Genomic DNA, 23,056 nt, shown 5'->3' with positions numbered 1-23,056 from the left:
CTTCAGGGAAGCAGTATCCCCACAAAAATTTCTGACTGACTTCTAGATGGGCAGATCTCCCAGGCAAAAGAAGTTTCTAGTATGAGCCAGTCCACTGAGCCAAAGTGGGGGAGAGACTGGAACTGAAATAACCCAGCCACAACCATTCAGAATTGTTGACTCAAGTTACAAATGGCGGGGGATTTTTGAGGGGCATGTCGTACACTAAAAATTGCCCAGGGCCAAATGGGAAGAAGGACAAATGGGGTAGACATCTCAAAAGTGTGATTCCAAGCACTTCAGTAGAATAAAGATGTTAAAAAGGCAAGGGATGAGGACCAGGTTCATAGAAAGAGGTCTGTTTGTGGGTCTTATGGACAACCTACATTCACAAAATCCTCTTTTGAGACCCAGCTTCACCACCCGCGACCCCACAGCTCTCTGGGCAGAGCAATGAGATTTTATCAGCTAGCTCAGTTCAGTTGGGACCGGATTCTGGGTGGAGGAAGAGTTGGTGTATGAGCAGCTGAAGAGAGTGCGAACAACAGATCATTTGGGAGGCCACATAACACAGCCACATACCCCCCTATTTAGAGCCTATGCTGCTGACCATGTGACCTCAAACAATGCAAAACACAGGACTAAAAGAGAAACATTGGACCCAATCGTTCATTGAACTTGACCCTAGCTGCCTTGTAGCAAATTAATAAATTTATAGGCAAACGCATGTAGCTGTCTCAGACATATATATATTTTTCAATAAAAGAAAAATGTTCTGGAGGAAGCAGTCAATATAATACAAATGTAAGCATGGTGTTCAGTCTGTCTTGCAGTGATTACGGAAATAGGGATCACCTATGTTGGAATAACAGCTCCAGGGTTTACCAAGCATTGTCACACCTTCATTCAATGTTGGGTTGGGGAGATAGAATTTTTATTGTCCGAATATTACAGATGTGGAGATTTGGGTTGAGACAGGTTAGGATTGCACAGCTAGCAAGCAGCAGGACCAGAGCTCAAAAGTGGGTCTTCTGAGACAAATTCCACAATCCTTTTCACAACGTAGGCCCTTCAAATATGGGTAGCAGATGTATCGGCTGGTCAAGCCATTTATTTGGTCCCAATGTCTTTTGAAGCACTTTCACTTATCAAAAAAAAGGACGCAAGACACTTATCTGTCACCAAGTTAAACTCTCCTCACGATTCCTACGAAATTTAAACCATGTGTTCCTCTAGAAATAATCAATTCTGTCAAGTGTAAAGGGAGAACATCTCTAGAAAGTAGTCATTCCAAACAAAATTTATTTTGAAGAGAATTGGCTGAATTTCCAGGATGACAGTGAAAAACCCCAGGCTGGCTAGGGCATCCTAACTCCTCTACAAGTTCCTTCATTTGGCAAGTATCCACTGGTGACTATTTCATTTCACCAAATAATTGCCTTGGCAGTGGAGATCTATTGTTTTCAAGTTGCATGAAAAACAAAGAACATATATATTTTTAAAACCAAAAAATATAGAAGCCTTTACTTCGACCACTTTAAATTGAGTCTTACTTCTTCCTCATTTCCAGCAGCTAATTTTTACTACATTCTCTGGGTTTCTCTACAACAAAAAAGACTAAGATGACAGAGAATTATTCGTGTTCTGTTCTTACTCTATATAAGAAATTAGTTATTGTGACCTTATTTAACCGGGATTGGCAAATATTTCAAGCTTCCCACTGAAATTTTCACTAAAATACCACTATGTAAATGAAACAGTTAAAGCCAATCTAACAGCACCATTAAATTACTAAATATGGATAGATGTGCATATGTATACATACATACACACACAAAGAAGCAAAAACAAATCCGAATCCAATTCAATCCATAAACCCAAACATAAACACACTTCAAACTACCTACCGTGTCTTCCAGATCTTTTTTTGTTTCAGTTTTGTTAGGTGAAACCTTCAAAGATTGAGAAAAGCAAATGTTAAAAATCATAGCTCTTTAGGGTGATTTCATTTCATAGGTTCATAATTTTTTAGGGTGATTCAATTCACTATACAGATAAAAAATGTAATCAGAAGTCCTTTTAGTACAGTAGAAACCCACAGACTTCTGGTATACCTAGGCATATAAAAGCTAACAAAAATCATTTTTTTTAAATAAAAAATACAAAGTATAAAAAATATAAAAAATATTATAAAAATATTTTATAATGAAATGCATCAGATCTTATACATTTACCAAGAGTTTGACCACATTCAAAATTGTCTCCTGGAAGGCCACAGACTTCCCATCAGTTCTGCCACTAATCCAAACGAATGCACAACCCTTTGGTGTTTGTGGCATATTCTACTGTCTTATTTGGTTTTATCTTTTGACGTTAGTCTTGGTCTTTGGAAATAGCCCAGACACTATTGGGCTTAATCTGCTTAATTATGCATTCACTCACCAGCCCTGTTTTGAATGTCTGGCTTGTGCTAGGCCATGGGCTCTGCCCTGAGGAGTCAGAGATGAGCCAGCAATGCAAGACATGGGTCCCTACCTCCATCCATTCAAATGGAAGACTTAGATGGAACAAGATAGAAAGTGGTTTCTACAGTTTTATTTGTCATGCGAGTGGCAAATCTGCTTCAATAGGTCAATGACTCGAGGGGGTATTCCCTAAAGATTTTTATGATCAGCGACCAACCAATTACAATAGAGTTCCATTATGACACAGCTCACGTTATACAGTTTGGGCACCCACTGTTCTTATCTCTGAAGTCTCCCTCATGGAAAGCCTGGGGTCACACAATTCCCTTACGAAACACATTTTGTCGCTGTTCTCAGCTGCGTCCCAGCTGTACCATGGTGATACCCGATTCCAACCAAGGACACTCAAGTGTGTATTATTCTTAGAATAACAACACTTTTGAGCAATAGAATTGAGGGGAAAAGGAAGGAAACGACTTACCAGTGTTTTAAAGAAGCTCATGATGGAGTTATTATTCTCGGGTATGTCTGTTGTCTGTGGGTCCTCCTTTGCTGTCTCCAGTTGTTCAGAGTCCCCGGGGACAGCACAACCCACAGGCGTGGTGTCCCGTCCTTCTTTGCCCTTGTCAACTATGTCCTAGGAGCAAAACAGAGTTTTCACAGTTACAAGTTGTTGAATGCGGACTCTCAAAGCAATATTTTCGCTTCACACCCCTTCCTCCTTGACCCTCTAATTCCAGCCATATTTCTTCGGCCCACAATTGTGTAGAACAATCAAGAGCTTATAAGCATCACTCTTCCTCCCCCTCCCCCTCTCTCTACATATTCAGCATTTGCAGTTAGTTGGAGGGACATTGTTTGGAGCCAGAGGGTAACAAATATATCCGTGCACATTGCATTCCAAACAGAAACCCTTTTCTCCCAATTCTGCAAAAAGGCTGTATATGGTGCCAATAGTCTCCATGTTTGTGGTCTCCAAGTCTAACGATTTGTATGTGATCCCCAGAGACATGTCTATTTTGGTTCCTACAAGCTTCACTATGGCGAATCAGATCAACAACAGAAAGCATTTACATTTAAAACAATAATTCCATTGTCGGGATATGGTTGTTCATTGGTGCAAGGAAGGTGATATAAGGACTGCTTTTCTCCTAACTCACCCAGAGGATAGATGCATTCAGAATCGGACCTCCTTTCCCATCCCCACTCCCAGGACCTAAGGTCAAGCTGTGGTCATCTCACCACCTCATGACTGCAATGGCCCCCTGGTCTGTCTACTTGGGCTCTTGGACCCTTCAGTCCATCACTTACTCAGCACACCCTATTCTCCCACTCCTTACCACACTTCAAAGGCTTCCTATGTCCCATGGAGTCCGGTCCAAACTCCAATACAGGGTTTCCAATGCCTTATGTGGTCTGGCAAGATTTATGTCTCTACCTCTCTCCTTCACGTTATTCTCTCTGGCCACCATTCTTCATGAGTTTTTCAAACACACCCAATCTAGCTCTAACCGCAAGGCTTTCTGTCTGGCACATTCCTCCTCTCTATGTGCCTGTGGTTAATTTCTGTTCATCCTTCAAGTCTTAAGTGTAACCTCTCCTCCCCTCATTATCGTCTCTACCATTGTACCTTGTCCTTTCTCCATCTCAGCTATTACAACATTTTTCTTTACTTGCTCAGTATCTGCCCTTTTCCTCATCCCCCAGCCAACTGTCATCTTGACAAAGACAGGTGTTGTGCCGGGGACCCTGCTCGCTGCGCCATTTGTCATGCAGGGCGTCCGGCGGGGTCTCTGGTCCCGCTCCCCACATAAGAACACAGGACACGGTAAGGCCAAAAAGGAACACCCACGGAGCCATAGATAGGGGAGTCAAACTAATATATTCTCGCTGGCGGCTGGGCTGGAGACACAGGAAGCAGAATCTACATAATCTGCCTAACAGCAGTCCGTGCTTGCCAGCCACCATCTTCTTGCTAGCCCCCATTTTTTTCTGCTAGCGTAGCCACAGCCGTTATATTAGTGGCCAATGGCTTATGGGTTACAGCTGACGGCCAACTAGCCACAGCTGTTGGCCATCTGATCACAGTTGATGGCCATTTACTATCCGAGCCAGCACCTTTCTATGTGAGGCCGAGAGCCTGGAAACTGTTTTTTGGGGCTTTGTCCCCATAACAGGTTACTTCAACTTTGCCCACTGTTGTTTCTTTAGTACCTAGAGCAGGGAGTCCACGGCAGGCATTCAATAAATATGTACCGTTTGACTACTTAATAGATGACTGGATGTAAATAAATTTTATTTAAATGAGATGGGGCTATTTGTAACAAGTTGTTTTTGTTTTGTTGTGTCCATACAATGGACATCTTCCCATTGCCATACAGCTAGATCTGCTTCCTTCTTTATGTCTTAAGTAGTATTCTATTCTCCGGTTGTACTGATAACATGTTTATTGCCTAATATCCTTATTGATGGGCATTTATGGTACTTAGGGTCTTACCTCTAGGACGCTATAAGCAGTGTTAAAATTGACCTCCCCCACTTCTATTTTTAATTGATCCTGTGTATCTATATTTCTTTTGGGTAAATTCCCGGAAGTAAAATTCCCGAGTCAAGAAGTATGCAAATTCAATAACTTTATAAGTATTCTCACGAAAAGGGGAAGATTTCACTAGGAAGACCCTCTAGGTACATGCTGGGATCTGAAAAGCTGTTTGGTTCATTGGTAGGGGAAGCAGGTGGTACATAAAATACATCCTGGGGACTGTGGATTTGCAGTGCAGAGTTTGGTCTGGAGATGAGTAGAGTGAGGGAGAGCTGACTTGCCAACTGCCCCCCAAATATAAATAAACCAATAAATGTAACATGTGACTCAGGTAGTGAAGAGTGTAAGGGACAAACTGAAGAGGATGAGGGCACAGAGCGTAACCAGGGAGCTGCTACTTTAGACAATGGGCAAAGTCCTGGGAGAGGTTGTGAGGGAGGGTGGGGGAGGCCTCTATTCTGGGAGGCCCCGACCCGGAGGCGGGGCCAGCTGCTCCGAGCCACTCTGGTTTCACAGCCCACAGCACTAGCTCAGCACTCATCACCACGTATGGAAGGTTCCATGTCTAGGATGCCCTGCTCCCAGACTGGGTGTTTCCTAAGCAGAGCAAGAGGCACTGATACTTGCTCTGAGATCCCAGGGCTAAACACACAGGGAACATTCACCACACTTCTTGGAAATGACATGGAATATAGTGACGTCAACTGGAAGGAAATGAACTGGTAGGATGCCCGGCGGTCGGCATGCACCACGTTGCCATCAGTGAAAACCTGCCACATGCATTTCCTCTGAACAAGGGAGAGGGCTGTTAGTCTTTCTTCACCCAGGATAAGAGCTCTGGCTGGAACTCCCTCTGCCATGGGGCACCTTCCCCAGCCACCTGAGGATGCTGTGCTCTATCTCCCTGGTTTTCCAGGTGCAGCTACGTCTCAAGACTGGACAGCAACTGAGGGATGACAAGACTTGCTGGCTCAGCGCATGGCGGTGGTTTGTTTACCTGGGGGTCCTCCTGAGTGAGAGCTCCATGACCTTTCCCATTGAAATCCTCAGCTTGAACTTGAGACCCTTTCCTTGAAACACTTTTTTCTTCTTAGACTGACTTTTAAAAAAAGAACGTAAGACTTCTGCTTCCAGGAAAATGGAAAATACACACTGTTCCTTACTCTTCCACTAAGCACCATGGGAAATCCCCAATATCACATAGAAAAAACACACAAAAGGACTCTGAAAGGTGGAGAGGAGAAGGCAGACTAGCTGGGGACCTGAGGAACAACATGGGGTGGATTCCCCTGGCTTTTCTTTTGGCCTCGTACATCCTGACTTGGAGTTGAAGAGGACGGCAACCTGAAAATACCACTGGGCACAGACCAAAAACATCCTCTCAAAAAGCCTGCTCTCTCAATCAAAGGGCTCAGAAAGGACCAGTCTAACAACATAAAACTCTCAGATAATAACTGCTTTGTGTCAGCCAAACACCAACTGTGTGAATCTACAATAATTTCAAGATTTAAAAGTTTTTTAAAAAGAATTATAGGGTAGCAATGCAGAAAGGAAGAATGAAGAGCCATTAAAAAGCCTGGAATAGGTAAATAAAGCAGCATGTGGTATTAACATGTGAGACTTACCTATTTTGCAGCCATGAATTCTTTAAGGAATATGTAGTAAGAAGGAAAAATATTCATGATAATAATAAAAATGACCAACCTTTATGTGTTAGGCTCAGTGCTCAGCTAGTTAAGATTTCATATTGATTCTTATAATGGTCCCATGAAGTACGTACTATTTGTAATTTCATTTGCACCGATGAATCAATTGATGAGTGAAAAGAATAAATAACTTGCCTGTGGTCATAGAGGAGAGCTTGGATTTGACCTCAGGCCCAAATGATTTCAGAGGCAAAAAAGCGTTTTTTAAGCACCACACTGCAGTGCGTCTGCCATCTCCCTGCTTTCAGGTAATCAAACATCATCTTCTCACCAAAGGTTTTCTGTTTTAATTTCCCTTGTCTCTATGTCCATTTTTGTCACCATCGACAGACAACACATTTTACCCAAAGACATAGGAATTTAGTGTGTGATAAAAATGACCCCTCAAATCCATGAAAGTGAAGAAGGAATTTCTAACAAAAGATGTAGGGAAACAGGGTGGCCATTTGGAAAAAAAAAATTAACTTGTGATCATTCAACCCCATGTCGGGATAAAATCCACATGGATAAAAACACTAGAAGAAAACATGGAAAAAAATTTGAATAATTTAGGATTAAGAAGGTTTTTGTAACTTTGACTTAAAATCCAGAAATTATGAACAGAAAGATTGAGAGTGGAAAAACTCCAAATGTTTGAAGACATTCAGTTGGGAAGCTGGGGTAAGTAAGAAGCAGGAACTTTCTCAGACATTGCAGAATGAAGTGTAAATTAATTCAGTCCTGATAGAGGGGTGAAATTTTGGCATTATCTACCAACATTTAAAAAGAGAACGTTAAGGGGGATCAAATATATGGTGATGGAAGGAGAACTGACTCTGGGTGGTGAACACACAATGGGATTTGTAGATGATGTAATATAGAATTGTACACCTGAAATTATGTAATTTCATTAACAATTGTCACCCCAATAAATTAAAAAAAAAAAGAGAACGTATCCTTTTACCCAGCAATTTCATGTCTAAGAGTTAATGTTATACCTCAATTCACATGTGTCTGAAATAACAAATGCACGAGGTTATTCATTGCAGCGAGGTAACAGCAAATGTTTGGATACCAGCCACATATCATGAATAGGGTCCTGCTTAAATAAATGATGGTACGTCCATTCAGTGGAAAACTGGGCAAGGGGTACAAATGAGGAAGCTAAACAGAAAGCTGTGTTAACCGAAAAACGTACAGACTGGAACAGAGTGTTTGTTATATTACCTTTTGTGCAAAAAGAAAAAAAAAGAACTTATGCTTATATTTGCTTGTGTATGCCCAAAGAAACCCTAGAAGGATATATTTAAAAATACAAGCAGCGATTATCTTTTGAGGGGGGGGGTGCCCTAGTGGACAAATACACCATTTTATAATTTCTTATTTTGTTCTTAATTTTCATTAAAAATTAAAATGAAAACAAAATGTGGGCAACTAATTCCAAATTTTAAAAAACATCCAGAGGACCGAACTAAACACAGTTGGGAAGATTATGCAGCCCGAGGCCACCAGTTTATGGCTCATGCCTTAAATGTTGGGTTATTTGTAGGATCTTTGTCCTTAACTACACATATGGTTTTGCTATTCACATCAGGCCTTCAGATCATGCCCAGCAAACAGAAATTTTAGACAGATGCATAAACGTTCTCCAGGAAATGTCTGGAAACTTCTTTTAAGCAAACAGGTGTTCATGGTGTCAGTTTGTTTTTCATCTGTGCAGAAGAAGCCTATATTTTCTTCCTTTTTGTTGGCTTCAAAGGGCACCCCGACAGGAACACTAGTTCAGTGATCATAATTTGTCATGTTGAAAAATAATGCCGCCTTATCATAATTTCATTGTCTATAATAAAACCCATATGGAACTTTCAACTGCAAATTGTCAACTGGATTTCAGACTCCTTTAAGCAAAGTCTCCATTGTCAACGTGAAAATGTAAGTTAAGGCAGGATGATCAAGGGTGAAACAAAACAAAACAAAAATCCTTGTCTGGAACAATCTGTGATGAACGTCTCCCTCATCTTGATTTCCCCATGGATGGTACACCACTGGTTTCGTTTTGAATTTTTATACCAAGAATCGGTGCCTAACATCCAGTTGAACGCAGGAAAACTTGTCTGAGAAACATGGAACCGTACAAAAACCCATCGCTCCACTCCTTTCCATCTGTTAGAAATTTGAGCCACATGCTGCCTGAAATAAAAAGGAAAGCTCTGTTTCCCCTCCCACTTGGATGCCCACGCAGCACAAAGAGCATCATTTGCTAGGTGACAATGGTCTCCAGACAATCATTAAGTTTTTACTGTGCTTCTTCTGAGAGCATTATCACCTGCATAGAACCACCATCAGATGTAGGAGTTAAAAATGGCACTGGATTGATTCTCGGTGATAGAATTTACCTACAATATGCCTAGCAGGGAAGGCAAAACAGACAGGAAGGAACTCCCAGACCAAAGTCTCCTAAAAATGTTTTGTGGTGGAACTTGAACATTTCCTAAGAAGATTGGGATTTTTGTTTTTAGACTTGTTTTTACTACAAAGGTGAAATCTACCTAAGGAGGGTCTCTCACTGTAGTTAATGTTGTATTTTTATTTTCCCCGTTATTCCTGTCCAATTCACGTCAACTGATAAACATGGAGTCACATCTTTTAACCCTTTGACAAAATGAACACAAATAGCACAACAATCAGAAATGCTAGTTATGAAAAGTTTCCCAAAACTGCCCATCCATATCAAAATTTCTTTCCCATCGCCTACTGGAGATTACTACACACTAGCTATAAATATATTTTTAAAAGTCAGTGTTATTTCTGAACAAGGAATTGCCACACAAGCTCTGGATTGCATAGTTGGGGAATTATTGCCACCAAAATTAACCTCTTGTTGAAGCTGTGACTAGCCGCCTACGGCCATTTCTGATGAACTCAGGAGGCCTCAAGCCTCGTGGCGCACCCTAGTGGAGAAATCAGGAAATTACCTAATTGTAGATTGTGGGGTTTTTGGTTTTGACTTAGGTAGGCAGTAGACTGTACTTTTTCCTTTTATACGAAAGAGAAAATGTAGATGAGCAAAGAGTAAAAACACAATGCACCCATTATCCTATTACTGAAAGAAACTACTACTGACAATTTGCATTTTTTCATCCTACTGCCCTTTGGATGGAAGAATGACTATGGATGGGCAGGTGGGCAGCTAGCCAGATAAGCATCATTTTTACCCAAACGGGATCATCCTGCATATACTATTTAAAAACCCGCTCTTCTTGGTTAACATTATATGATGGCTGTCTTCACAGGTCAATGATTCTATTTCTCTCTCGTCCCGGTTTCTGATGTCCGGTGTATCCTAACAGTAAAAAAGCCATCCTATTGTATCTTATAGATCTTCCCAGCTTCTCTTTTGCAACGCTGGAATTTTAAAAAAGAAGTCTTGTGCATAAAATTTTGCTCATTTGCTCAATGAATCCCTACACGTCAAATTGCTCGTTCCCAAAACATGCGCGTTTTAGGGCTTTAAAATTGTATCACTGCCCAATTGCCATGGTTGAAAACAAGCATCCTCGTGACCCAGGTGGTTAATTAAGAAATTATCAGAGACTTCAGAGGGCAAGGAAAATATAAAAATAACATAACAATATTGAAACTTGAAATCTACATTTTCATTGCCTTCTGGCATGTTTTATGAGAGGAGAATTTAGGCTGCACGACACAGATCTAAAAATGGTCCAATTACCCATTTTCCCTCCTCTTTTCAGAGAGGGTTAACATTGTTCTTTTATCTGCGTATACTAATTGAGTCAAGCGAGGCTGGACCAATTATCTAGTATGATGCTCTTTCTTGTAAGTTATAAGATCAGCACCTGTTTTGATTCTCTGTAGACATAACCTCAGGATGCTATAAATTCCCCTCTCAGCAGAAGTCCAACACTGGGCCTTTACATGGTAGGGCCTCACTAGCTTACGGTATTGGCTGATGCAGAGATGTTTTAAGATTAAATAAACCAGTTGTTTCTTAGTCATAGATGGAGGGTGGAAAGAAATCTATCAAAGAAAGCAACTCACACCTGCTTCTTACAAACATGGGTTTTTCATTTTCTCTCTCAGCAACTCCTGCACTTGGGGGGTAAGTAAATTTGTCAAGTTGATTTCCCATGGCAAATGAAATGTGGATAGAGAATTAAGCGAGAAAATGTTTTTCCTTGCTTCTTTTCTTCCTCTTCTCCTTTTCCTTCTTCGGCAGCAGTCATTACTTTGGGGATATTCCTAAGAATCTACAAGTGGGTACACTCTTAAACAAAGCCCATTACGTATGATATAAAATGGAAAACTACATTTGCTGAGAGCAAAGAGTGGGTGGAGAGTGATTCTCAGGGTAAGTGACATCGGGCCAAAGGGATTTGTGGAAGATTCTTCTGTTCCATGATTAGTTCCAGCAGGTACTGATAATGGCATTTCACATTTATTAGAGGAAAAATATCCAATATTTAAAAAAGATGACTTTAAAATACAAAAGCTAATAATCCACAGCCTAGAATGTGCTTGTCATCTGTTTAATAAACATTTTCCAATAGTGAGAAAACTGTTTTCAATGCCAGCAAAATTAGGCTGCAGACTTTCTAAGAATGATTTGGCCTTGTGCAAAGAAAAAAAAATCATTTTTCCTGAATTTTTAGATTAGACCAAACTCCTTCCTGATGCTACCCCTCCGTAATTTGAATTATCAGCCTCATCTCCACTTTACACTTTATTTCAAAACTGTTTATTTCATGCATAATCTTTTCTATGCGTTGGAACTATTTGTTTGTTTATAAATTTACTTGTTTATTGTTTATAGAATAAAAGCTCCCATGAGATACATCGTTCTAGCCACCCTAGAACCTAAAATCATTCCTCACACAAAGAACTCAGATGTTTGTTGAATGAATAAATGAAAGTATTCATGTCTGCTACTTATTGTTCAATGCTTGCCAACAGATTGACTCACAGGCTGGATTTATAGTTTATTAACCAGACGGTCACTTAAGTAGCTTCAAATTGTTGTAAGTGCTGTGAAGGAAGTAAAGTATCTGTAATGGAAATATTTAACTTTACTCTCAACTCTACCACAAGAACATTACAATACAAGTGTGTTAATGAAGGACAGCTCACATGGTGCCCTGCTGGGAATCAGTGGAGGGGTGGGAACTGGGTGACCTGGAGAGTGAATGCCCCAGCTTAAGGGTGGGCGTAACACATCCCACCTGAGAAGACAGGACAAAACTTCCCATTTTTCAGAAATGTCTGAATTAGGGGGTTGTATTGAAATCTCAGAATTTTAAAATATCATTGGCTTTGCCAATTTAAAAATATTGTCAATTAATTAAAACACTATTTAAAACATGGTGAAGGTCAAATAAAACCTATCCATGGTTTGATGCATCCTAGAAAAAGCATTTTCCAACTTTGGTCTGTATGCCTGGCTCAGAATTTCCTCAAAGAACTGTTTCTTGGAAGATAGATATGTCCAACTGGCTAGACAGCTACTAGTTATTTGAATAACTAAGTTTGAGAAACACTCAGCTAAACAATGTGAAGTGGGCATGCTTGCTGCAGGACTTCTCAGAGCCTTTACTAGACTGACGTCCATTGTGAATCTTCAGGAGACAGTTTAAAGTAAGTAGTATTTTCCAAAACTGTTTGCTAGTGGGGCCCTATTTCTGGGCTGCTCTCATTGGACTGATGTTCCACATCTGTATGGGAAGCACTAGCTTTGGAAATTTCAAACAGATATAAGATATTTCACAAGGTACAAAGTGTTCCCTCTTTTTGGACTTACAGGCCCAGTGTCTAAGCATGAGGGCACTGGTGACAAATTCCAGCTCTGCTGCTTTCTAGCCATATAATCTTATGCAAGTTTCTTCACCTGTCTGTGAGTTAACAAACTCTCAATAAATTAGGGCTGTTATTATAACCTTGGAAGGAGTGAATCAGACTGGATAACACCAAAGGGACAGTTAACTCAAGATTTATTTTGCAGACTCATTGCAAAATACAACTCACTTTGATATCTCATCCATGACTAACACCATCACATGTTAAAGTCTGAATGAAAAATACCAAATAAATGGTATAGATATGATTCTATGTAGTTTAAGTGAAAGCATCTATACCAGATGTATATTTCAAAATCATTTTCTATTTAAAGGTGTGTCAGGCAGAACTGATAACGAGATCGCAATAATACACCCTAACAGTCTTTGAAAAGTTGTAACGTGATGTGTACCATCTTTACTCTTCTCAGGTTCATCTGAGAAACATTATGCATGCCAGTGTATCGTGCCAGGCACTGAGAATACCCAGCTGCATAAGAAACAGTCACGTCCCCTCAAGACCACTGCTGCATAGACGAAAAAGGTGATTATGGTAGAATAGAGTTTTTCGAAACTTCAGATTGTGACTATTAACAGGTTGGAAAATAATTTAGCGGGTTAAAACCAGCCTTAAAAAACACCACACAAAATAGAAAAGAATAGAAAATAACCAGCCTGTAAGAAGAGTATTACTTTGTGAATGCTTTGTTTCATGTATATACATGTATATCAGGTCAAGATGTAAAATTGAATTCTTACTGTGGGTCATAGTCAAGTTAAAAAGCTAGTGAAATAAGTACATTTAAATAGATTACACTGTAGCAGCCTCCGTTAGCTTCATTCACTTAAAATTACTTCCTGATATAATGTTGGATCGAAAAAAATGTGTCTGGTTTCTCTCCGTGGCCTGTCATCTTTCCTGGAAGAGCCTGTTTTCTACTGGAGACACTTTCCAAGCTTTCCTTCTACCTCAACACAGGCATGCGACTCAGTTTCATCAACGTTATAAGTCTTAGGAAAAAAAGTCAGTAAAAAAAGTCAGTAAGTCTTAGGAAACCCCAGGGGGCCTGCCTGGTGGCTCAGGCAGTTGGAGCTCCGGGCTCCTAACACCGAAGGCTGCCGGTTCGATTCCCATATGGGCCAGTGCCAGATGGCTCAGTTGGTTGGAGCGTGGGCTCTCAATCACAAGGTTGCTGGTTCGATTCCCTCAAGGGATGGTGGGCTGCACCCCCTGCAACTAACAATGACAACTGGACCTGGAGCTGAACTGCGCCCTCCACAACTAAGACTGAAAGGACAACAACTTGACTTGGAAAAAGTCCTGGAAGTACACACTGTTCCCCAATAAAAATCCTGTTCCCCTTCCCCAATAAAAATCTTAAAAAAAAAAAAATCTTAGGAAACCCCTCTTTCATTTGCTAGGACATTGAGAGTATATACACTATGGCAGCCATCTGAAAACCCCAAGGGCCAACCCTGCAAGCCAAGCCAATACACACAGGACACTGGAGAAGACTGAAGCATCTGGGGCAGAGAAGGTACCGAACGAACCTAGATCACTGTACCTCTAGACTTCTTACTCTGTGCAGAAATAGTACATTCACCTCATTAACTAAGCCACTAGTGATGGGTGATTTTTTGTTTTTGTTTTTTCACCCGTAGCCAAAGGCACCCTAAATGATATAGAACTCACACTGCATCAGGCTACAAGAACATTCATCTACTTCACAATTCTTTACTTCTAAGTTTCTGACAATTTAGAAAGTATACTGTTTTATTTAGCATCACCACTTCCCACCGACTGCCCGTTTCATCTTTTACCCTTACAATAGCCCCTTGGGCAGGTAGTCTCTTCCTTTTGCGGATGAAAACACCACGTTTTGAAATGACTGAGTATAATAGGCTTTGGCGACTGATGGAGCTTGGTCCTGGTTATGCCCTTAATTTAGCTGTGTGACCTTGGACAAGTAACTTAACTTCCCTGAGCCCCAGTTTCCTCATCTGTTAAATGGCAATAATGATTTCCACTTTGTTGTGCTGTTACAAGAATCAAAGCACATAAGGTATGCCAAAAAAAAAAATCCTTCTTTTATCGCCTGGAAATAATAAACTATTAAAAAGTAGGGCAATTATTATTATTTGACTCCACCATGAAACTAGTAAGTGGTAGAATTTGAACTCATACCCAAGTCACTCAGGCTCCTAACAACAGCTGCTGTAAACATTTCATATCAAATGTTTCTTAGTGCTCAATTTATGCGATTCATTAAAGATATAGTCTTACTACTGAAAACTGCTTACTCCACTTGTAAATTTAAGATGTATAATTTAACTTGTATAATTTAAGATGTATAATTTAATTTAAATTAAGATGTAAATTTAAGATGTATAATTTAACTTGTATAATTTAAGATGGAGTTTCTCTTTGTACTGACAAAGTCTTTTGGGTACATAGTTCTCTTTACCTGTTAAAATGGCATGGCCTGTGGCCCTAAGGTAAACAAAACAAAATAAAAAAACACAGATTATAATTCACTTGGCCTTCTAATGTTGGAATTAGGTGATTCTTCATTTTTAATTTGAGATTAACTTAGTGTTTACAATTTTCCACTTACTATCAGTTTTGAGTAGCATTGCCTCAAATTAACAGTATTCCATTTTGCATAGTGGCATAGTTGTAACCTGACTGCACAACTTTCACATAACTGGTAAACACAAATCTTGAGCAGTGAACCTATGGAGTTGGACAATTCTTTTTTCAGCTGTGCAACTTGGAATAAGTGACTTGGTTTTCTTGAGGCTTTGATTTCTTCAAGTGTAAGATGGTAAAAAGATACAAATTTCCTTGTAAGTTTTGATGTTTCAATGAGATGATTTCCTTCAAAGTGATTTTATTCCAGAATTTGACTTAACATATAGCATACAGAAAATATAGTAGAGGGAGTCATGTCATCAGAAACCACCCAGGAGTGAGGACATCTGGTCAGCTTCACGGATTTGGCACTTGAAAGTGAAGTACATTTTTGATAAACAGAGAGAGAAAGATACAGGGGGAGAAAGTACTGGGAAGCAGATGGCATCTGCACGGGTCATATGTTGGCCCTGTTGATTGGAGAAATGTAATGGAATAGTGGAAAATACAGTTGGAGAACCAGAGGAAAGGTTGTAGAGACCCTTAACCATCAGACTAAGAAACTAGGACTTGTGGGCGGGCATGTGCTTTTAGAGTCTAATGTTTTTAAAATTATTTTATGACTCCTGCTCCCCCCCTTTTTTTTTACCCAAATTAGGACCTCCGCCTTTGGTTATGTAGCTTTCAAATTAGATTCAATTGTGCTATCTCGGTGAGTTTTGATGGAGGACCATGGAAGGGAAGAATAAAAAGACTGAAATGTGGAGTGATAGGGAGAAAAACCATGATACTAATAATAGTTAAATTTTCTTTGTCTCAAAATGCAACATCTCTGTGTTAAGTACTTCACGTCCCTTACCTTATTTAATTTTCACAAGTGTGAATGATGTGATAATGTGCTGGATACTATTATTATCCCCATTTTACAGATGAAGAAACTGAGGCTCAGAGAGGCTGAGTAACTTGGACAGGGTCACGCAGCCAGTAGGTGACAAAGGCAGAGCTGACACCAAGGCTACTTGACTGCAGTGCTTATGTTTTGTTGACTACATATGGAGAGAAGGACTCTGAAGATCTTGATTCTTTAATTCCAATTCTACCACTGAATAGCAAGCAGCGTCAGGAATGGAGTTGTCATTAACTGAGATGAAGAGACTGGGGACTAAATAGATGGGCATTTTGTTGTTAGGAGTGAATACAGAGCTCAGCTTTGGACATATTGAGGGTGAGATGCTCAGGGAGCATTCGGATGGCGACGTAAAAATACAAGAAGAAACGCAGGAGAGGCAGCTGGATGTTGAAGTCTGGACTTCAGGGGTAGGTCTTGGTTAGAGATATTCATTTGGGACTTGTCAGTAGATAGCTGTATTTAAACCCTTGGGACTGGTGGAGATTTCCAAGGAAGTAAAGGTAGTTAGAGACGACGTGTCAGAGCTGATCTCTGGGGTCTCCAACATGTAGAGGGTAAGATCCGGCAAAGGAGATGAACGGAAAGCAGCCAGGAAGGTGGAAAGACCTGGAGACCAAGTGAGGAAGGTGTTTCAAGAAGGAAGGGGTGGCCCACTGTGTCAGACGTGACCGGCAGGTCCAGTAGGTTAAGGACTGACTCATATCTGACTTGGCAGCTGCCGTGAGGGGTTGGGGGAGGGGCGACATCCTGGCAACTTTGACAAGAGCAGTTTCTGTGGAGGACAAAAAGCCTGAATGGAGTGTGCTCAAGAGAGAAAAGGAAAGGAGGAAGCAAAAACACTGAGTATTTTTCTTAATATCTGTAGTCTGAATGAACTTGCAGATCAATGCACTTAGCACAATCTTCCTTTACAAAATGATGTCTCTTACTAAATTATGTAATCTTTGGAGGACTAGGACCGTGGCTTATCTTTCAAATGCCTTGTACAAGGATGGTGTTTAACTAGCAATTGCAGAATTTAATTCAACTTCTCAGAGGAAAGGAATATTCCTGTTTAAATCTCCTGAATCCATGCTTGGCAACACTGAAAGCACCTCCTCCTACCCCCAACACAAAGACATTTCTGGAAGTACTACTGGTTGACAACAGAAATTTAGTGGGTTTTTTTTTTTTTTTTTTTTTTTTAGCAGTAAAGGTCAAATTTTCATGATGTGACCAATTGTTCCCCCGGGTGAATCCTCAATGCATATCTTATAGCTTTGGTTCAGTTGTTGTGAGGAGAGAAAAATTAAATAAAAAAAAAAATCTTATTCTTGCCAACATGCTGGTTTGTGTGAATCACACAGCTCAGTGAAACCTTTCAGGCATATAATTTATCTTTTCTTTGGCCTACGTAGTAAATGCTTCATTTGTTCATGAATTCTGGCCTTGTTTTAATTATGCTATGCTCTGAATGTAGTTTTCTAAGGCACAAAAATAAGATTGTCGTTCTGAAAACACAGAAGATTTGTGTGTTTCCCCCCAGAATGAAATGATGGCATCTTTCTCCCAATTCACAGCTCTGTGGGTTTGTGGTTGGAATTCCAATCCATTTAGGAGCATGCAGTGAAATTGGGGGGTGCGGGGAAGGCTTATGTGGGTGGGAGGGGAGGGACAGCTGACACAACTGAGCCCAAGGCATAATTTACCCAAAGAATTCTGAATCGATACATTGATGGCCATTTATGCATAATGTGGTACTTCCACCAAGTAGGCCATTGATTGGGAACTTTTATTCGTGTTAGTTTCCGAGGGCTGGATTCTCTTATTACACTTACAGAACAATTGCTTTTTTTTTTCTTTTGCCCAAAATACAGAACTGTGCAGACGGAAATCAGATAAGAGACCTTAACCATCAGAACGCTGTTTTTTTTGTGTGTGTGTGAAAAATCTTTGTAGACCTATGTATTTGAATATCCACAAGTTCATAGACTGAAGGAGAAAGGATCGGCTATTTCATAACTTGTCTGTGTTTTACATGCATATTGTACAGAGTGCCGAGTGGGCTCTCCGTATTTCAAATTCCAATGTTAGAACCAAGAAAGACTGGAAATTGATAATGGAATAAAGACTGATGCAAACTTCATTAGTGAATCTAAGGGAGCTAACTCAGAAAAGAAGACAAGTTATAATTTTGGGGTCTTCTGAGCAGTGACTACAACTTTGAAACTTCTCCCACTGGTTTAACCATATTAGATACCTGCCATTTTCCCAACGTAAGCTCCCATCGTCTGACTCCAATCTTATTTTGAAACTCATTCCGCTCAGAGGGAGGTGTTCTCCTTAAGAGTCTTCAAATAAAAAAAGCTGAGTTGATAAAGTAGAACTCTAAACTTTTTCTGTGTTTTTCTTAAAATAGAAACGGATTGAGTTGTTGGGGTTTTCTGGTTAAATACATACGTGCAAGTTGGTAATCAGATGCTGAACTGGTTTTCTTAATTAAGATGGGGATTTGGATGAGCCACTAGACACTGGTCCAAAGATGGGTCACTTGCAGCCCTTCATTTTCTTCCCACAAATACCTCAGTCTTTTCCTACCTCAGTCCATGGGCTGGCTTTGGATGCCCATGTAAACAAAACGTGTGACTGTTGAATAAATCACAATCTCAGAATGGCCTTAAGAGCCCATGAACAAAAATGGGAACTCAACCAGAGTTTTGCCACTAAGCGTAAGGTAGTACACAGTTTCTCAAATCCTCATGAATATTGATGACCAGTTTATAGCTCAAAGACAAGTAGCTTTCTGCTCCAGGTTTATACATCGATGGACTGTTCCCTGGGCCAGGTAGGCTAATTCTTCTGGGTCTGCGCATCCTCTCCAACCCCCGGCTTCCCCCAGCAGAACACTTGGCACCCTGCATAATAATTGTGGGGGGTTTTGTACCTCTTCTCTGCTGGACCGCAAACTCCCTGAGGACAGGGAGGCTCTGTCCTGTCTACCGCTGTGGCTTTGCCTTACCTGTGTGGTGTCACCCTCAGTAAAGATTTGATGCCTGGATATATTGGAAGACTTACTTTGAATTACACGGACAGCAATTCAATTGGCCCCGGAACCTGGTTCATTTGGGGAAGTGAACATTTCAAGGGGAATTTTCCTAAACTTTTGAAATGAAATTTGACAATCAGCTCTGGGAGTCAAAATTTACAGAAATAGCAAAAATGCTGATAGGAAGAGCGTAAACACACAAGCCTCATTATCTTCTCCCCATTTTAACTGTCCAGAATTCTCAGCTGGTGTCTAATAGTCACAATATAATTCTTAACACTACCCTGGATGCATTTAAACCATAGATGAATGTGATACTCATTTCCCTTAAGGCAAATAACATATGTGCGTCATTTAGAACAGAGCTTGGTATGTTGTAAGTGCTCAATAAATGACAGCCGGTGTAATTATTAGCAACTTGGCAACACAGTCAGTTGTTATTAAGACAAATATATTGACAGCCATGATATACAACCATATAATAAAAAACTGAGCCTATCTAATTTTTTTTCCTGGTTCTAACCTCAACGAGCGGCACTTGACTTTAATCCCCAATTTTTGAAAAATACTATTATTGAAAAGTCCATTCACTAAGGAAACAAGTGCCTTAAAATACAATGTCTTAACTTTATTTCCTTCTTCATTCAAGGAGCTCTATTCTTGGCCGGGAATACAAACAAACTTTCTCAAAAGAAAACGCTCTTTTCAGGATCAAAAGAACTTGCCTTTCTCTGTGCAGGAACAAAAAAGCAACTGATTCTGGCTACCTCCTTAAAAAAAAAAAATATATAGCTTTTACAAAGGTATCACTCCAGGTTGTTGAAAAATAATTAGTACATAAAAGAACCTGCCCAGAGCTGTAAAAGCTCTTTATTTAAACCCACACTTTAGTGCAAAATATAGTTAAAGATCAATCCAGGCTATTAAAAGTCAGAAATGAAATGTGTCCCAAGGAAAGCCTATAAACACACTGAATGTGAAACAAGCTACTGAGATCGGACAGTATATTTTCGTCTTTCAGGAACCATTTTTATTCTGCTAATGCCGTTCCCTCCAGACTCCATTGATCACAGAGGCTACCTGTCTAGCGTCACCTTTGATAAATGGAAGGACGGATTCATCTGTATGTAACTCGCCTCCTCTTGGCTTTTACATAAAACAGATGCCACAGCTGTTATTGTTCTGTAAACAGATGTTTCTGCCCATCCTAACATGGGGAGACACGACAGTACAATATGCTATTTAGTCTAGAGGGGTCGAGGGCCTGGTACCTTGTCAGGGCCCCTGGGGGGTGTCAGAGCAAGCCTTACCCCAGGAGTGCCCCCTGAGCTTGCCTGAGGAACAAAACCGATTGTCCTTTTTCAGCACTCACCCTCTCTGCTGGTGAATCATCGGCTGGCCCGGATAATCCAGGAATTGCGTCGGCCTGGTCCTGACGCTCCACACTTTTGGCTTCCTGGTGGTGGTCAAAGGGTGTCTTTTCCCGTCCCTTGTCCAGTTTGAAGAGTTTGTCAAAAAAGCTGGAGTCCTTAGGCTTGGAGGGGGCTGCTCCCCCTGACTCAGGTGGGAGAGGTGCTGGTCCCCAAGTGGCAGAGAAGCCCTGGTGTTGGGCCGGGGTCTGGCCGGGGGTTTTATCTGGGTCGTGGCCCCGTGCAGCTGCTACCGGAAGGGCCATGCTCTCACTCGGTTCTTTGTTCCCTAGAGCGTTACTGGAGCTGACATCAAGCTTTAGTGATCCAGGGCATGAATCCGTGGCTGGGTCTCCAGTACGCCCTGGTACGGCCCGAGAGAGTGTCAAGAAAAAACGCGATTTAGCAGCTGGTGCCTGGGACTTGGCCTCTTTCCCAAGATGCTGTCCTGCGGCCTCCGCGACAGTGCTTATCTCCATTGTCCCGGGGGAAGAAGTGGCCACATTATCTTCCTTGATACTTACTCCCAAATCGACTGTAAACACAAACATAAACAGCCGTTATTCAACCACAGGAGGAAAGTCAAGGGTGGCTAATGGACTCCCCATGTTTGACAGACAAAGGCCGCAATGCTAACTGGTGCTCTGTTGTTCTCCGCTCACCCTGCATCTAGATGTCTTCTGACCCTGCTCCTCCTCAGAGAGAGAAACAGAGGGCTAATGAGGATGGAAGCCAATGACTGGAAGGCACACACCAGGCGCTGGGCCAGTGAGTGACGAGATACTCATTTCCTTTTATTGCCACAAGAAACCTGTGAGGAGCAAATGGTCAGGACTTCAGCTGGGAGCCAGTCGAGTGGTTGGGAGCTTGGGTTCTCCATCTAGGACAGTGCTCCTCGCCTTGGGGCTATGGACATTTGGGCCACACCCTCCTTTGTTGTCTTGTGCCCTGTAGGGTGTGTAGCAGCCTGAGGTCTACCCATCAGATGCCAGTACCATTCTCAGGTTGTGACAAGCCAAAATGTCTCCAGACATTGACAAATGTCCCCTGGGGGGCAACAGTCACTCACATTTGAGAACCACGGAGCTAGGATATCTATCTAAATCCAAGTTACTCACCTAGTCTGTGCATCAATTGTCTGGTAAAATGAGGCAAATATTGTGTTAATATTCTTGGAGCACATAGAACAGTGCCTGGAATCTAGTAAGTGCTCAAGAAATGTCATGATGGGTAGCTATTGTCCTGACACCTGAATGAGAAAACCCACAGCCGGAGAGGTTGGTTGGACGGTTCCCACAACTGCCCAGGGGGTTGGTACGTAAAAGGATCTGGTGACGGTCTGAAATCTGTTGAGAAGACTGCAAGATTTTCAAAAGCAATACTCAGAAAGCTTCCATTTTGAAGGAGGGAAGAGCAGATGCCCACACAAGCAGACAAATTAGGCCTAAGGCCCGCGTAAAACGGGAGGCGGAGGGTTACCTGCCAAAGCCAGCGTGTGTGTGAAGCTGACTCTGCTTCCGGCATTCACCTGTTTCGTTTTGACCTCTGCACTGACCTAACTCAACTGCCTTCTTTGCTCGGTCCACTTTATAAAGCGGTGCAATATTCAGGGGGAAAGAGAGATATACTGCTAACGTGAGAATCACAGTTCAAGATCAAGATTCCTCCCTACTGCTAAGCTGTGTGACCTTGGGTGAGTCCCTAAGCATCTTCGAATTTCCTCATATGTAAAATGGGAATCATAGTAGCTCCCTCGCAGGGTTGCTGCGATGTTTACAGGGGAAAACTTGCCACAGGCTGGCACACGGCCTTTTCCATAGTAGGTGCTTAAGAACTGACAGATACTGTGATTATTTTGAAGGTTTCTTCCATGCCTTTGCCCATATCACATTCTGCTTTATATAGTTGTATAAATGTATAATATCTGTTTGCAGCAAGACACAGAAAGAGGAGAAAAGGAAGAATCTTTTTGTCTGTTCATATTGTCCATTAATATGGAGTGGGAAATACACACACACACACACACACCCCACATCCATTAACAATTGTTTCTGCCAAACTCTAGTATTTCCCAGTGTCTAGAGTCAGGAATAAACAAACAATGGGGGAGAGAGAGCTGGATTCTTGTGCAGAATGCTTCCCCAAGTCTCCCCATTGAGTACTGAGAAACGAGAAGAAATACTACAGGAGACCAGTGGCAAGTACCCGGGTCTCCGCAGATGCTCGAACCACAAGGAAATCACGCGGCAGAAACACTGGCTATATCTTGTAGCAATTCTTAACTTTTTTCTGCTGTCCAGGAATTCATAATCATGGTCAATATTATTCTCAGGGATGGAGGGAGAGAGGGAAGGAGAGTGTGGGAATAAGGAAGTGATAGATGAATGTGTCAGAGTGCCAAGTAAGCAAGTAAGCAGTGGAAGTGTCAGAGTGAATATAAATGAATTGTGGGGATGGTCCATGCCAGGAGAAGAGTAAACGGTTGACAAAAAGGGAGAGACTAAGATTCAAAACAAGGAAGGGCTTTTCAAAATGCCCAGAGCCTCATCTGATCTTTTTCAGT

The 23,056-nt window shown here is 41.3% G+C and overlaps 1 protein-coding gene across 11 annotated transcripts in view; it reads right to left on the bottom strand.

Moving 5' to 3' along the window:
• BCAS1 (brain enriched myelin associated protein 1) overlaps positions 1-23,056 on the bottom strand; it is a 78,879-nt gene that overhangs the window by 35,223 nt on the left and 20,600 nt on the right. For all 11 annotated transcript variants that reach the window (XM_081034511.1, XM_081034508.1, XM_081034510.1 and 8 more), the window contains exons 4-6: positions 20,457-21,028; positions 2,926-3,081; positions 1,887-1,931 (exon numbers count right to left, since the gene is read on the bottom strand). In XM_081034511.1, the coding sequence (XP_080890637.1) occupies positions 1,887-1,931; positions 2,926-3,081; positions 20,457-21,028 (773 nt within the window). The remainder of the gene's footprint in view (positions 1-1,886; positions 1,932-2,925; positions 3,082-20,456; positions 21,029-23,056) is intronic.

The sequence above is a fragment of the Rhinolophus hipposideros genome (genome assembly GCF_964194185.1).
Source record: "Rhinolophus hipposideros genome assembly, chromosome: 22".
Classification (NCBI taxonomy): domain Eukaryota; kingdom Metazoa; phylum Chordata; class Mammalia; order Chiroptera; family Rhinolophidae; genus Rhinolophus; species Rhinolophus hipposideros.
This window is presented reverse-complemented; position numbering and strand designations above follow the sequence as displayed.